We start from the raw sequence: 15,722 nt of genomic DNA on the forward strand, positions 1-15,722 counted from the left end.
TAGCTGCAACAGAGAACATATAACCTGTGACGCCTAAAATATTTACTATCTGGTTCTTTTCAGGAAAAAAAAATGCTGACTCCAGCTCTACCTGTAGGTTTATCTCCTTTCTTTAGGTGTTTCCAGATTTTTCAAGACATTTTACCTACTTTCAATATAACAGTTATTGCCCTGAAAGAATATTTGTAGGTCTGAAACGAAGGGGAAGGATCAAGGTTTATATTTCTCTGTATATCCTGTTGTCTACCTACCACACCATGTTCAATAAATGCTGGCTGAATAAGTCATAGAAAACAAACCTGCATGCTGGACATTTTGATTCGCTTGCAGCTGAGGGGCTCCTGAATTCCCAGGGGTAGTTGCTGTGGTCGAAGGCACCTGACCTTGCATAAAGTTCGGATTGGCCTGTCCTGCTGAGAAGCCAGGTGGGAGGCGTTTAGGCATTCCTTAATAGAAAACAACGAGTAAGGCAGTTACCTAGCAAATTTATACTCTTGCTTAGATGTGGAATGAATAAGGAAGGATGAGCTGCATGAAGTCTCCACTGGCTTAGCTCTCTCTGTCACACTGGTAGGATCTTTAACAAGGTTGGGAAAGATGGTTAAAAAAATCAACACAATCTCTTACATGAGCATTGTCAAAATGAAAAAGAAATACTAAAAAATTTACACTTTGAACATGCCAAGGAAAAGATGGCAATCTGCTCCCTAAATGTGATCTGAGGCCACGTCACAGAAAGGTTTAGGGCTCACTTTTCTGTAAAACAACGGACCCCAAACCTTTACATACTTTAACATAGGTACCAAAGGAATACACTAAATTCTCTCATATTCAAACAAACTGATCAGAAATACTATAAAACAAAGACCTGGGTCCTGATATTAAGCATAGGTAGGTGTTTTTTTTTTTTTTTCCATTGAGGGAATAGATGACAATTTTCTTTGTGGAAAAATTTCTCCCCTGTATTGTGCTGGTCTCTTTGGAAGAGACAAGAGATCAGAAACAATTTATAGGAGCATCAAAGTGAGGTTATATTAAATTTATCATTACACCTTCCCCTCAAAAGGGTTTGCTGAAATTCTGACAGCGATGGTACCAAAAACTGTGCTCTAATGGAATCTTACTAAAGCAATACTTTCTTTTATAGGAAGGTTTAATTTCAGAAAACAAATCTGTAATAAGAAGAATCTCAGAACCCATTCACTGTTTATAACATAGGCCTGGATGTGGCCAGATCACCTAGGTGAGCACATCATTTGCTCTATGAAAGCATCAAGACCTAAGCTCACTTCAATTAGTCCATTTATTTAAGGGCCAAATTTTCAATGTCCTGAAAAACGCTCTGAAGACAAATATGCATTTGTCCTTTCTTTAGCAGTGACAAGTCCCCATTTGCATGCTTCCATTGTAATTATATCAGTAATCACATTTGCAGGAGGGACTACCCAGCCCCCACTGATCCAAGGCTAGATGCCCAGAACAGTGAAGTTTGGAGCCAAAACATTCTTGCATTTTCTCAAAACTTCTTATGATTCAAATATTACAGCCTGCATGTCAGTAAAAATAATTACAAGAGAGTGAAAAGACTGATGAGCGATTTAATTTTACCAGAAATCATGGGAACATGCCTTTGCTATGTTGCATTAAAGATGCAAGGGTTTTTTTTTTTTCTGGATAGGCAATGGGTGTCTTTTGGTGGGGGGTATGTTTATCAGGTGACAGTATTACACTCTCTATACCTTACTGAAAAGCTCCAAGCACATTCATGTGCACTAGATCAATGATTAATAAGAATAAATAATAAACATGGAGATGGATAAGTTTTACTGTAATCGTTTTACCTCTCACACATTAAGCTCCATTGCTTTTTCTTCATACAAGAGGCACCTTACAAAATAAATAAATAAATCTCCTTTAGGTATAACTGGTGGAATTCCCTCTCTAAGGAGCAGGCATTGGCATTATAAAACTGTAAAAGTCAATGATTTCTGAACTTACTCCCCTTTAATACTTTAAGCAAATTTAACAAATACCATGCTAATAATATTTTTGCTAACTAGGATTATCAAAATTGAAAACCACAGGGCCATTTCCCCAACAAAACCCTACACTTATCTTTTCAATTTTGCTCTACTGCATAACCTTAATTTTTTCAACAGTGGAGCAGCTTAACTTGTTAATAAAACCATGATTCTTCCGGACGCCTTAATTTAATAGTACAAGATCAGGCAAAAATATTTTGAAAAACAAAATGAACATATAGCTACATTGAATTTTACCTGCGTTTTTATCCAGAGGACTAGCTTAAACATAACCAGTAAGATGCTGCATAATGTATCAAGTTAACTAAGTCACATCAAGTGTCATCACTATATTCACAAAATCAAACAGTTACATCCTCGTTTCACTCCCTCCATTAACTCTAAAAATTGAAGTGCTACTAAGATCTAGCTCCAGTCAAGTTACCAACACAAATAGCTCCAGTGTTCCTCACCTCCTAGGCCTGGATGTAAACTCTGTGGCCCCTGATTTGGTGGTTGCTGCTGCATCACCATGAAGTTAGGTGGCACGTTTCCCTGTTGAACCATAGGATTCCGACCCGGAGAGCTGACGGGCTGCTGAAATCCCTGGGGAAGTGGGTTATTTTGAGGTGGCCTTGGTCCCATCTGCTGCTGAGTTTGGTTAACCGTTGGGGAGGAAGCAGGGGATCCCTGCTGGAAGGAGGAGGGTGAGGAGGCAGGAGACTTGTTGGTGAGGTGGGGCTGCTGCAGGGGGGTTGGGACCCTAGAGGGCCCTCCCTGCAAACTCTTCATCTGAGGAGCTGTGAACTGGCCTGGGTTGCTCATCTGAGGAAAGTTTGTATGGGCTTGTGAAGCTTGCTGGCTGCCAAAGGGATATGGAGGGGGAGGGTGGGAAGGTGTCTGTACCGTGGCTAAGGATGGTCTTGCCTGGAGCTGCTGTTGCATTGGGCCAGGCAAGGGAGCCTTCTTCCACCCTTGATTTGCAGTCATTGTGCCCAGAGAACTCTGGGCTGGAGGAGGCTGAAGGGCTCCGGAAGGCAGCTGGTTCCAGCCTGGAGGAACAGGCACCTGAGTTGGGGCAGTAAACTGGGGTCGGATTCCCTGTGGCTGTTGCTGCTGATGTTGCTGTGGGGGTCTTGCCTGCTGCTGCTGCTGCTGCAGCTGGGGAAAACTGGCTGGGTTTATTTGTCTGTTCACAGGGACAGGCTGCACTGGGTGGTGCGGGGGCGCTAAAGATCCTGAGGGATGACTTTGTTGCTGTATATGGAGCCCAGAGAGGAGTGGATCCATTGCATCTGTTTAAAGATAGTCAACAAAGCAATAATTAACTTACTGCAACCTAGATTCTAGAGCAATCCTAGAGTCTTGGCAATTCTGAAAAAACAGAGTAAAATCTTCTAGTATCATTTAATGAAATGTTTGTGAGCATTTACTATAATGCAAAACAACTACCGAGATGAGAGAAAGACTGAATCTTGTCTATAAAGAGCGTATGATTCTCAAGTGGATATAAGACCCAGACAAACTATGCAGAGCAGTATTCTCCAAAGCATATTCTGAGGAACTATGTTCATTAGTATTAGAAGAAAACAAAACAAAAAATAAAGTCAATCAGGTTTGGGAGACACTGGACCTAACAGCCTTAGACAGGTTTCTTCACTATAGGACTTTCAGTGCTTCCAACATGTTACTTTTGGATCTCTGGGAGGGAGGATCTAGTAGGACACATTAACCAAATTTACTTCACTACAGAATTCTCAGTTATGGAGGAGCAGGATTAAGTAGGCCACGGAAGACATTTTTAGGAATGTTGGGGCATAACTGATAAGAATAGCGAGAAACTCTGAGAAGAAATTTTGAAAAGGAAATAATGACTTCCAGCTTGAAGAAACTAGGGCAGATTTTATATAGAAAACAGCATTTAAGCTGGGCAGTTAGAAATCTGGCATCAGAGAGAGAGCTGAATTCTATGATGCTCTGTGCAGGCAGTGCAGCCTCTTCAGTTCTCAAAGGTCGGAGGTCAATACCTGACTGAGAAGCAGGGCGCGGAGTCCTGGGCTGCAGTTCTGAATTGGGGCCTGGTGCCATCATGGAAGATGACACGTTTCCACCCTGGGGTATCATAACAGTGGCAGGGCTGGTCATCCTTATTAATCCTAGAGAAAAAAAAAAAATCTCTAGAATAGAGTACTGGAATTGACACAATGCTTGTTTTTAATGAAATAGTTCAAAGATGTAAAAAGGTATAGAAAATTTTTATACCACCATCTACCTTATTTAAATGTAAACATTCTACCCTGCCTGCTTCATATATATATGCAAATATATATAAGAAGCCTCCTACTCCTTCCCAATCTCATTCCATTCCCTCCTTATCTTACATCTGGGGTTAACAGTTCCAAGTTTTTATCTTTTCTACATATATAAACTGCAATACATTTTTTGAATGTTTTTAATTGTTGTATAAGTGATACCATTCTATATGTATTCTTCAATTCCCCTTTTCACTTAATAGTATTTTTTTGAGATTCACCCATCCTGACTATAATAGTGCCCCATTTTATGGAGTCAATACATCCATTCGCCTGCTGATGAACACTAACTTTTCATCGTTAGAATTTTGCAATGGCATGTATTTGCCCTGTATTCCATAGACACATAAGAGTCTCTTTAGACTACATACTTAAAATCCCTAAATTTTAAAGGATAAGCATCTTCAATTTTACTAGATATTGGTAAACTGCACTCAAAAGCGGTTATACCAAATTTATACTTTGACTAGAGGTTTGAGAACTCCTCTTGATTCACATCTTGCTAATTTCTGATACTATTAGATTTTCTAGGATTTATTAATAGTATCTACCTTTATAAGTGAGAACAACTTATAATTATCCTCTGCTCTCGTCCTAATTTTAGCATCACGATGAAAACAATTTCGAAGTGAGTTGGAAAGGATCTTTCCTCTTTTTCTATGCTCTGAAAGAATATGTGTATCTGTTCTTTCAGTGTTTAGTAAAATTCACCTGTAAAATCATCTGAGCCTGTGGTTATACTAGTTGATTCACAGGGAGACAGATTTTATTTCTTAAGTAGTTGTAGATTTTTCATTTGATATATCTTACTAAGTCAGTTTCAGTTATACTTTCAAGAAACTTGTTAATTTGCCAATGCTTTCACATTTATTAGCATAAAGTTATTCATGGAATATTGTTTTTTCCCATTCTTTCTAAAAACTGAGATATAATTCACATACCATAATAAAATACACCCTTTAAAGTGTACACTTTTCTTCATTCTTTACACTGCTCATGCCTCTCTCTTTTTTGTCTTACTAGGATCAACAATTTTAGTTGTCTTTTCAGAGAAACATCTTTTGGTTTTACTGCTCTGTTCCATTGGGTTTTTTAATTCATACTTCACTTATTTCTGCTCTTACCTTTATTATTTCCTTCCTAAATTACTACTTTGCTGTTCTTTTTCTCATTCTTATATCAGACACTTGGGTCTTTTAATTTTCAGATAGCTCTAGAGATCTCAGATTAGATATTTCAGACTGCTCTAAATATCTGAGGGGTCAAATTTTCTTGTCTACATCTCACAAGTTTTGATATGTACTATTTTCATTGCCATGTTATGTGCTCAGTTTTATCTGACTCTTTGTGACCCCATGGACTGTAGCCTGCCAGGCTCCTCTGTCCGTGAAATTTTCCAGGCAAGAATACTGGAGTGGGTTGCCATTTCTTCCTCTAGGCGATCTTCCCGACCCAGGGATCGAACCTGCAATCTCCTGCATTGCAGGCAGATTCTAAACCTGCTGAGCCACTGGGGGACTATTCTCATTATTTCCTTCTAAATATTTTCTAATGTCCATCGTGAATGCTTTTTTTAAAAAAATCACTGGTTATTTAGAATACATTTTAAAACTTCTAAAAATATGGGATATTTTAATTTTTTCTTCTTTTTGGCTGCTGACTTGACTTAACTGTACTATGGTCAGAGAAAATGATCTGTGTGATACCTGTATTTGGTATTTACTAAAACCTGCTTTTGGAATAACATAATCAGTTTATACAAATGTCATTTGTGAGAAGATTAAGAATTCTTGAATTATTAGTACAGTTTCTAAGTATCTCCATTATCTCAAACTATTTTAATTATATTGTTTGAGCTTTCTTTATCCTTACTAATTTTTGTTTGATCCACCAATTACTATCGGAGGTGTGTAAAAATCTTCCTTAAGATTTGCTATCTACATGAATCCGGGCCATTTTTACTTTACATATTTAAAGCTAGTTTATTAAAAACACAAAAGTTTAGTTATCTTCCTGGATTTTTCCTCTTATATTTTACAGTCATCCCTTTTATCTCCAGTAATGCTTTTTATCTGATAAAAACAGTCTTTTTCTTGGTTAATATTCACCTGGATTCTCTATTTTCTTCTATCCTTTTGACTATGAACAGAGACCTTATGTTTTATATGGTTCCTCTAAGAGTACATAGCTAAATCTGAATTACTCAATCTGATTAATTACTTTCTTTTTATCAGTGCTTATAATCCACTTGCATTTACTGTTAATTACTGGTATATTTTATCATTTTATGATATCACTGTTTTTTACCCTGTTTTTTCTGTGTTTTCCTACTTCTGAATTTTATTGGACTTTTTTTCATCATGTCCTTCCTTTTAACCCCTCCACTACTAGTTTAGAAATTATACCTTCTATTTCTATTATTTTAGTGATATTTTAAAAATGTCAGCAGACATATCTAAAGGCCATGTATGATCATCATTATTACTAAGTAAGTTAATGTTTATTTACATTTACCCAATGTTTACCAATTATTTAGCTCACCATTCCTTCTTAGCTCTTATTTCTTCCATCTTAGGTTCAATTTTCTTCTTCCTGAAGTACATCCTTGAGCAGTTCAATTAGCAAGGGTCTGTTAATGGTAAATTCTCTTAGTCTCTTTAAAAAGGTCTTTAATTCACACTACTCTTGATACTATAGCTTTTGTTTAAAATTCTAGGCTGTTAATTTTCTCATCACTTTGAAAATATTATCCTCATGTTTCATGGCGTCAATGTTGCCACTGAGAAATTAGCTGTGGGTCTGATAATCTTCCCTTTGTAAATCACTGGTGCTTTATTTTGAATTGCTTTTAACATTCTCCCTGTTTTTCTGCTCTGCAGTTTTACAATTTTGTGTCTAGATGTGAATTTATTATTTTTTTTGTAGGGCTCAGAATTATTGGACTTCTGAATCTGAGGACTTGTGTCTTTCATCAATTTTGGAAAAATTTCAGCCATTCTCTCACTACTGTCCCTCCTCAATTTCTTTATTTTCTTCTGGAACTCTTTTCAGGGACATACATTAAGCTTTTTCATTTTATCCTTCACTTCTCTTGATCTCTTTCATATTTCCTTCTATTTACTTATTGTCTGTTGCATTCTGGGTAATTTCTTCAAATTCACCTTCCAATTCAGCTGTCTCTAATTGGCTGAATAAGTTACTTACTTCAGTAATTTTAAAATTTCTGTAGGTTCTGTTTTTCCCCTAAATTCTCTTTGTGTTTTGATAGTGTCTTGTTCTCTTCCTAGAATTTTCATTAAACATGCTGATATTCCTATTATCTAGAATTCTGGAAAGAGGGTCTAATCTTAAATTTTATAAATTCAGAGAATGAGCTCGTTTATAAGAGGCAGTAAGTATGAAAAATCTGCAATGGTTTGGGGCGAGAGCTTCAATGGTTTATTACCACTTCAGAATCATTTAATAACTTAGCCTTGCTGTTCCTGGGTCATTTCAATGACACATGTCCAACATGTATGAGGATAGAGAAGACAATTCTATAATCACCTTTTCCCCCACTCAACTAGAGCCCAGGCCAAGAGAGAAAAGTTTTGCCTTAGGCCTCCTGCGCCAGAGAGTGAAACTTTTTCTTATCTACCTTTTACTGAAAATACTGGTTTCATGAAGGATTCTGAATTCTAACTTCCTTCTTTATGTTGACCCAAGGCAAGGCTTCCTATTTTATCCCTCCTGGCCATTAAAACTCAAATCCCTTGGCTCCTGCAGCATCTCCTCATGTGTTCTGCTGCTGCTGCTGCTGCTGCTGCTGCTAAGTCGCGTCAGTCGTGTCTGACTCTGTGTGACCCCATAGACGGCAGCCCACCAGGCTCCTCTGTTCCTGGGATTCTCCAGGCAAGAATACTGGAGTGGGTTTCCATTTCCTTCTCCCCTCATATGTTCACTGCTATTTAAATGTTCTTCTTTGTTCTTGCCCTGGGGATTTTCCCTTATTGTCTTACAAGCTCATCTGTGCATTAAATGTTCTATTTTATCCGACATTTTCAGATGTTCTATAGTGGAGACAGCGCAGTTAGGCAAATGTTTACCTGTTAAAAATGGATTTGTTTCTTTGGAACCCCACCCCACTTTCCAAAGATGGTAACTGGATAGTAAGAAAGTTCTTGGGAAATGAAAAGAAATAGGTTTTCTTAGTCTACAATCAGCTTCCTATCCCCAGAAACGTTTAAGCACATGCTGGCTAACATGTTCAGTGGTGATACTGTAGAATACATTCTAGCACGATGTGGGAATCTTGACTAGAGTCATGCTTCACAACTGGGGGCAATTCTGTCCCCTAAGGGATATCTGGAAAGGTCTGCAGACCTGCAGCTGTTGGCATAACTGGGAGGAAGGTGTGGTGGTGCTACTGGCACCTGATAGCAGAGGCCAGGGATGCTGCTGAACATCCTACAAGGCACAGGACAGCTCCCCACGGGGAAGAATTATCAGTTCAAAACATCAGCAGTGACACATGACTAAATGACTACTGTGGTACCTCATTAATCTTGGAATTCTATGAAGCTATGAAAAAAAATTGGCTATGGATTTGGTTTTCATTTCAAAAGACTCCTGCTTATCAGTCAAGTTTCTATTGCCAATGCAGAGAATAAAGTAGTGTTAAGAATAATTTAGTCTAAGAAAGACATTCTAGATACACAATTCTAAAATTATTTATTATAGTTTTAGAGGGTAGTTAAGGTCTCTTTCCCTAGAAAAATTTGTTTAGTTTAACTAAATATTTAATTTTGTTTGCATCCACTGTCCCAACAGACAACAGAGAAAAAACATTCTTATTTTAAGTATGCTTGGCAGTAAAAAAAGATACTTAGGTGTTAAAATGTTACTGTAATTACAAATCATTACTAATTTTTTATTCTTGAAACTTTATATTGTATATTTTTATCACAGTGTCCTTCATTAAACACCAATCTAATTTCAACCTAAAACTTTTAAGTTTCCTATGTTGATAATGAACTACATGCATCACTAAAATTTACACTCAGTTTTCAGAGATACTTAGTAAAGATGCCTGCTGTTTGCCAGATACTAGGAGAGCTTGCAATTAGTGTGCTGATATTGGCTTAATGGAGTCTTAACATTTTAAGGTTGGAAGGGATCTGAAACATTGTTTCTTGGACATAAACATGTTTACAGGTAACTACGGCCAGTAACTATTAAGACATCTGACCAGAAGTTGAGACTAGAACCCAGATTTCCTGAGTCTCATCCTAGGTCTGGTCTTTCTTCCACTAACTATATACAACTTGGCTATACTCTGCCCACTCTTCTGGCTCTTCAATAGAGGCAACAGTGTCACCTATAATCTCTCATCAAGCTGCCTTAACACCAAATGCTCAGACTTCTGTGGAGAACTAAATTTATTTAACTCCCTACTATAGGTTCCAGGTTGGTTATTTTCCATTTACCATACAGTACTCCAAAACAGCCCAACAATACAGGTCCTGACATACAACAGGAACTCAGTGAAGGTCTGCTACATTGCTCAAGGCTCATCCATCTTCAAGCAAGAGCTCAAAAGATTATAGGGACTATTATCTCAGTGCAGAAACTGTTGCATGGAGAGGTAGTGGCTCGCTTGAGGTAAACATGAAGTGGCAGTGCCAGGATAAAAACCTAGTTCCAATTCTCCATGGCCAAGTCTTCAGCTACAGTTCAGAAAAAAATGGCTTTACAAACTGAGCTTCTCTATTCTGCTGCATTTCTTCAAGAGCTACTGTGGTAGGTTGGAAGTCAATGATCGGGTATAATTGCACATACTGAGACTCTCCTTCAACCACAGCAGCTGTGCTTTTCTGGCTTATTTGAATAAAAGTTCCTATAGCAGAAAAAGCCTGAAAGCTGCTAGTGCAGTGAAAATAGCACTGACCTGGGGAGTCAGATTTGCCCACTGCTACTTGACCTTGGGCAAACTGCTTCCTTTCTGTGAACTCCACAGTTTCTCCAGCTTAAAATGAGAGTACCAACTCAATTCTAACTTTCTCTGACTCACAGAACGTGGGTTCAATCTCTAAAGAAGAAATTTCAGGACTGCTACAAAGGTAGCAAATAATCTGTAACTCTCTCAAATTCTAAATACATAAAAACACATACTCTCCCACATACTTCTACAGATTCCACCTAAGCATGCACAAACTCCCAGATTCTCAGTCACAGAGAAAGGTGACTCTTTCTCTTTCATAACATAGAAGGCTATGTTATGCTATAAACACCCTGAGGATAGAAGATGTTTTATTCAGTTCTACTTGCAACACTTAGCATAGGTCCTATCATACAATGAGAACTCAGTAAATGTTTCCTGAATGGCTCAGGACTCATCTACCTTTAAGTATGAGCCCCAAACATCTCAAAAACTATATATGCTCCATGCTCTGTGATTCTAGTCTCCTAAGAGTCTAGATTCATGTCTTGTTTTCCTGAACAAATCAACAGAAATGTGTCAGGAACCCCCACCTATCTTGCAGAACTCAAATGATTATACATTAGCAAATAAAGCCAAAAAAAGGAAACTAGTCAAATGTCATACAACTGAGTGGGAGATCTCACCTGGACCGCCTGCCATGGGAAATCCTGCTTCCATCCTAACTGAATTTCCAGCTCCCATGGGTCCATTCATTCTCACATCTTGGCTCCGGTTCTGAGCCAAAGCCAGGTTGATAGCACCTTCCCCTGAAAATGATAGTCAGGTTTAAAAGGAAATCATCAGAATAAGATGTAAATTTTGTTGAAAAACAGATATACAAGAGCTTTAGTTTTATGTGTTTTTGAAGAATTATGCTAAGTTTACCACCACAAAAAGGGTGAGTTCAGTACTATACAGGTCTCTTTTCAACCTCACCTGAGCAAGTTTATTTACATGAAGCACAAGAAGAACATAACTAATTATCACAACACAGCAGATGGACAATCATTAATGATGTATGGCATCAGCAGAGAGCTTGGAAGGCTGAATACTTATTTTCAACCAACTCATATGTGTGTAGGAAGAAAATATTCTCAGAAAGTCTCAAATCCTAGATTACTTTTTGAGAATTTATGATCAGAAATTAGAAATATGAGTAGGTCTAATGCAGGAGGAACATACAATGTCATGAGGACACTGTGGTATTTGTAAGTAAAATACCATTTTCCGTTCAACAACTGCAATATAAACAGATATGCAGAGGAGAAACTCATGCAGTGAAGAGTAGATACGCTGCTACTAATCTACCTCTGAGATCTGATAAGAGCAACATTTGTATAGGGATTTTAATGCTTAAAAAACTATCTCATTTGAACCTCACAATAGCCTGGTAGATAAATGTCACTAGAAGTGTTCCAATTGAGTAGACTCTAAAGTTAAAGGCTATTTATTTATTTTAATTAGAATGACATGATGAAATTTATTTTTTAGTAAATATCATGTACCTAGAAGAATGCATGAAACAAATTCAGTTCAAAGAATAATTGCAACACAAACCTCACGTAACCACCATTCATTTTAAGGAGCAGACTCCCTGTGAGCCCTTTGTGCTCCTTTAACATCACATGCTTTTCCTTTCCTGCTGGAGTTAACTACTAAAGTTAGGGGCAATTTAAACCTCACTTAATAAAAAGATCTCTGAAACAAGTTTTGAGATGCTTCCTGAGCTTAATCCCAAATTTTGACTATTCTTCCTCTGGTAGACAGCACCACCCTGTGGACAGAAAAAAGTATAGCTAGCCTGTGGTCGAGGATTTGAAAGGCTGCATTCACCATGCTCCTACCGTTTTAGGGCAAGATGACAAAGAATGAAGCCAATGAAGGCACAGCAGTTTCCTGTCTTGTCACGATATAGGTCAACTAGATAAATAGATAAAATATTAACTATTGTAACCAGGCAGATAGCTTGGTAACAGGGAACAAATATCCTAACAATAAGTGACCAATCCCCAAGGGCTATATACAATGTTCTAAATTGCCTATGGGAGTTAAGAATAAAGGAGAAAAATAATACAGATCTTGAGGGTTTCCACCAAAGGGAAAGAACTATTAACATATTAAATTTGCGAAGATGTTCTAGGTGGAAGGACTTTTGTTTTTGAAATGGACAACAGATCATAAAAGTGGCTTGCGGCAACAGATGGAGAAATATACTGTGTTCATGGATTGGAAGAATCAATATTGTCAAAATGACTATACTACCCAAAGCAATCTATAGATTCAATGCAATCCCTATCAAGCTACCAACGGTATTTTTCACAGAACTAGAACAAACAATTTCACAATTTGTATGGATATACAAAAAACCTCGAATAGCCAAAGTAATCTTGAGAAAGAAGAATGGAACTGGAGGAATCAACCTGCCTGGCTTCAGACTATACTACAAAGCCACAGTCATCAAGACAGTATGGTACTGGCACAAAGACAGAAATAGAGATCAATGGAACAGAATAGAAAGCCCAGAGATAAATCCACGAACCTACGGACACCTTATCTTCAACAAAGGCGGCAAGAATATACAATGGAAAAAAAGACAACCTCTTTAACAAGTGGTGCTGGCAAAACTGGTCAACCACTTGTAAAAGAATGAAACTAGAACACCTTCTAACACCATACACAAAAATAAACTCAAAATGGATTAAAGACCTAAATGTAAGACCAGAAACTATAAAACTCCTAGAGGAGAACATAGGCAAAACACTCTTACATAAATCACAGCAGGATCCTCTATGACCCACCTCCCAGAATATTGGAAATAAAAGCAAAAATGAACAAATGGGACCTAATTAAACTTAAAAGCTTTTGCACAACAAAGCAAACTATAAGCAAGGTGAAAAGACAGCCCTCAGATTGGGAGAAAATAATAGCAAACGAAGCAACAGACAAAGGATTAATCTCAAAAATATACAAGCAACTCCTGCAGCTCAATTGCAGAAAAATAAATGACCCAATCAAAAAATGGGCCAAAGAACTAAACAGACATTTCTCCAAAGAAGACATACAGATGGCTAACAAACACATGAAAAGATGCTCAACATCACTCATTATCAGAGAAATGCAAATCAAAACCACAATGAGGTACCATTACACGCCAGTCAGGATGGCTGCTATCCAAAAGTCTACAAGCAATAAATGCTGGAGAGGGTGTGGAGAAAAGGGAACCCCTACACTGTTGGTGGGAATGCAAACTAGTACAGCCACTATGGAGAACAGTGTGGAGGATTTCTTAAAAAACTGGAAATAGAACTGCCATATGACCCAGCAATACCACTTCTAGGCATACACACCGAGGAAACCAGATCTGAAAGAGACACGTGCACCCCAATGTTCATTGCAGCACTGTTTATAATAGCCAGGACATGGAAGCAACCTAGATGCCCATCAGCAGAAGAATGGATAAGGAAGCTGTGGTACATATACACCATGGAATATTACTCAGCCATTAAAAAGAATTCACTTGAATCAGTTCTAATGAGATGGATGAAACTGGAGCCCATTATACAGAGTGAAGTAAGCCAGAAAGATAAAGACCAATACAGTATACTAACACATATATATGGAATTTAGAAAGATGGTATCGATAACCCTATATGCAAAACAGAAAGAGACACAGATGTACAGAACAGACTTTTGGACTCTGTGGGAGAAGGCGAGGGTGGGATGTTTAAGAGAACAGCATCGAAACATGTATATTATTATCAAGGGTGAAACAGATCACCAGCCCAGGTTGGATGCATGAGACAAGTGCTCGGGGCTGGTACACTGGGAAGACACAGAGGGATCAGGAGGAGAGGGAGGTGGGAGGGGGGATCGGGATGGGGAATACATGTAAATCCATGGCTGATTCATGTCAATGTATGGCAAAAACCACTACAATATTGTAAAGTAATTAGCCTCCAACTAATAAAAATAAATGGAAAAAAAAAGTGGCTTCTGGCTATTACTAATAGCTCAGATGTAGTCCTTGCCAGTCTTTCTAATCCCAATTCACACTACTTTCTCCTTCAATAACAAGGACTCAGGTTCAGTGGCATTTCTTACTTTCTAAGGTACACAAACCCACTTTCCTTAAGTCCTTTGTACATGTTGTTCTCTCTGACTAGAACAGTTCTCCTGCACTCTTCACATAAACCAACTTCTCAATTTTCAGTGTAATCTTGTGTCACAAGCCCCAAAAGTCTTCTCCAATCATTTTTTCCAAGGTCAGGTCACCCTTATCAAAACATCTTGTTACTTCTTCAGAGCACATCCCATGTAGTTATTCATTCACTTATTTTCTTGTCTGCCTCCCCTTTATGGGCTTCTGAGGTAGCACTTGTGGTAAAGAATCTGGCTGTTGATGCAGGAATGCAAGAGACACAGGCTCGATCCCTCGGTCGGGAAGATCCTCTGGAGTAGGAAATGGCAACCCACTCTAGTATTCTTGCCTGGAAAATCCCATGGACAGAGGAGCCTACAGTCCATGGCGTCGCAAAAAGTCAGACAAGACTGAGCACGTACACACACTCCCCTTTATATCTGTTGTCCCAGGATAGTTATTAATAGTTATTCATAGTAACTCCATTTATTTTCATTTCCTAATTTAAATGATAAATTTTATGGCCACCTTAATTATATCCTTTAGACACCGAACAGTGTCTGGTGTACATAATAGGCATTCATTAGCTATTTACTGACTATATGATGAAAAGTCATCTTATCATAATCTTACAAAGAATCATAGGCACTTTTCCATATGATAATTGCATTCCAAGAAAATCTCACAGTCTATAAAAATCTCACACTGAAAATAATAGGTTTCATGGGAGAAACACTGTTGAGGCAAAAACTCAAAACCCATGCGGCTTTGTAACTAGTGCTCTAATGAAAACAAAAATTGGTGTAGGCAACACACCGGAACACTAGATTGGAAATGTCTGGTTAAAGCTGGGAGAGAATGCAGATACAGTGGGGCTTTGAGTCGGTGCGGCTGCCTTCCAGGTGTGCATGGGAGGAAGTAAAGTTCACAAGCTGAGAGCCATGCGATGCTGAGGGCGTATTTCTGGGGAAGGTACCTGAGTGTCACTTCTCATTCTCAATTTCCTGAAAAAAAGCTGAAAGGACTCCCACCCATGTAGCAACAGATCAAAAGGCTTACGGACAATTAACCTTCTATTCCTACTATTCTAACTCCCTTTGCCCAGGAAAAAAAATAATGTATGAATAAACACAATTTCCACACTATACTACTGTTATTTTCCAATTTGCAAGCTGCACATAAGTTAGTTGTTGTCAAGGAAACAGACAAAGAAGAGAATACTATTGGCTCTCCAACTTGCTGACTGGGGTTGGCAAACTATGACCCATGGGCCAAATCAAGCCTGTTGCCTG

The 15,722-nt window shown here is 38.2% G+C and overlaps 1 protein-coding gene across 6 annotated transcripts in view; it reads right to left on the reverse strand.

Moving 5' to 3' along the window:
* The window catches only part of NCOA6 (nuclear receptor coactivator 6), a 91,744-nt gene that overhangs the window by 29,847 nt on the left and 46,175 nt on the right, over positions 1-15,722 (reverse strand). For 4 of the 6 annotated variants that reach the window (XM_043480265.1, XM_043480262.1, XM_043480260.1 and 1 more), the window contains 4 exons: positions 10,937-11,059; positions 4,049-4,177; positions 2,495-3,316; positions 300-446 (listed from right to left, as the gene is read on the reverse strand). In XM_043480265.1, coding sequence (XP_043336200.1) covers positions 300-446; positions 2,495-3,316; positions 4,049-4,177; positions 10,937-11,059 — 1,221 coding nt within the window. The remainder of the gene's footprint in view (positions 1-299; positions 447-2,494; positions 3,317-4,048; positions 4,178-10,936; positions 11,060-15,722) is intronic. The other 2 variants (XM_043480264.1, XM_043480263.1) reach the window with 2 other exon arrangements.

Source organism: Cervus canadensis, chromosome 10, assembly GCF_019320065.1.
Source record: "Cervus canadensis isolate Bull #8, Minnesota chromosome 10, ASM1932006v1, whole genome shotgun sequence".
Lineage (NCBI taxonomy): Eukaryota > Metazoa > Chordata > Mammalia > Artiodactyla > Cervidae > Cervus > Cervus canadensis.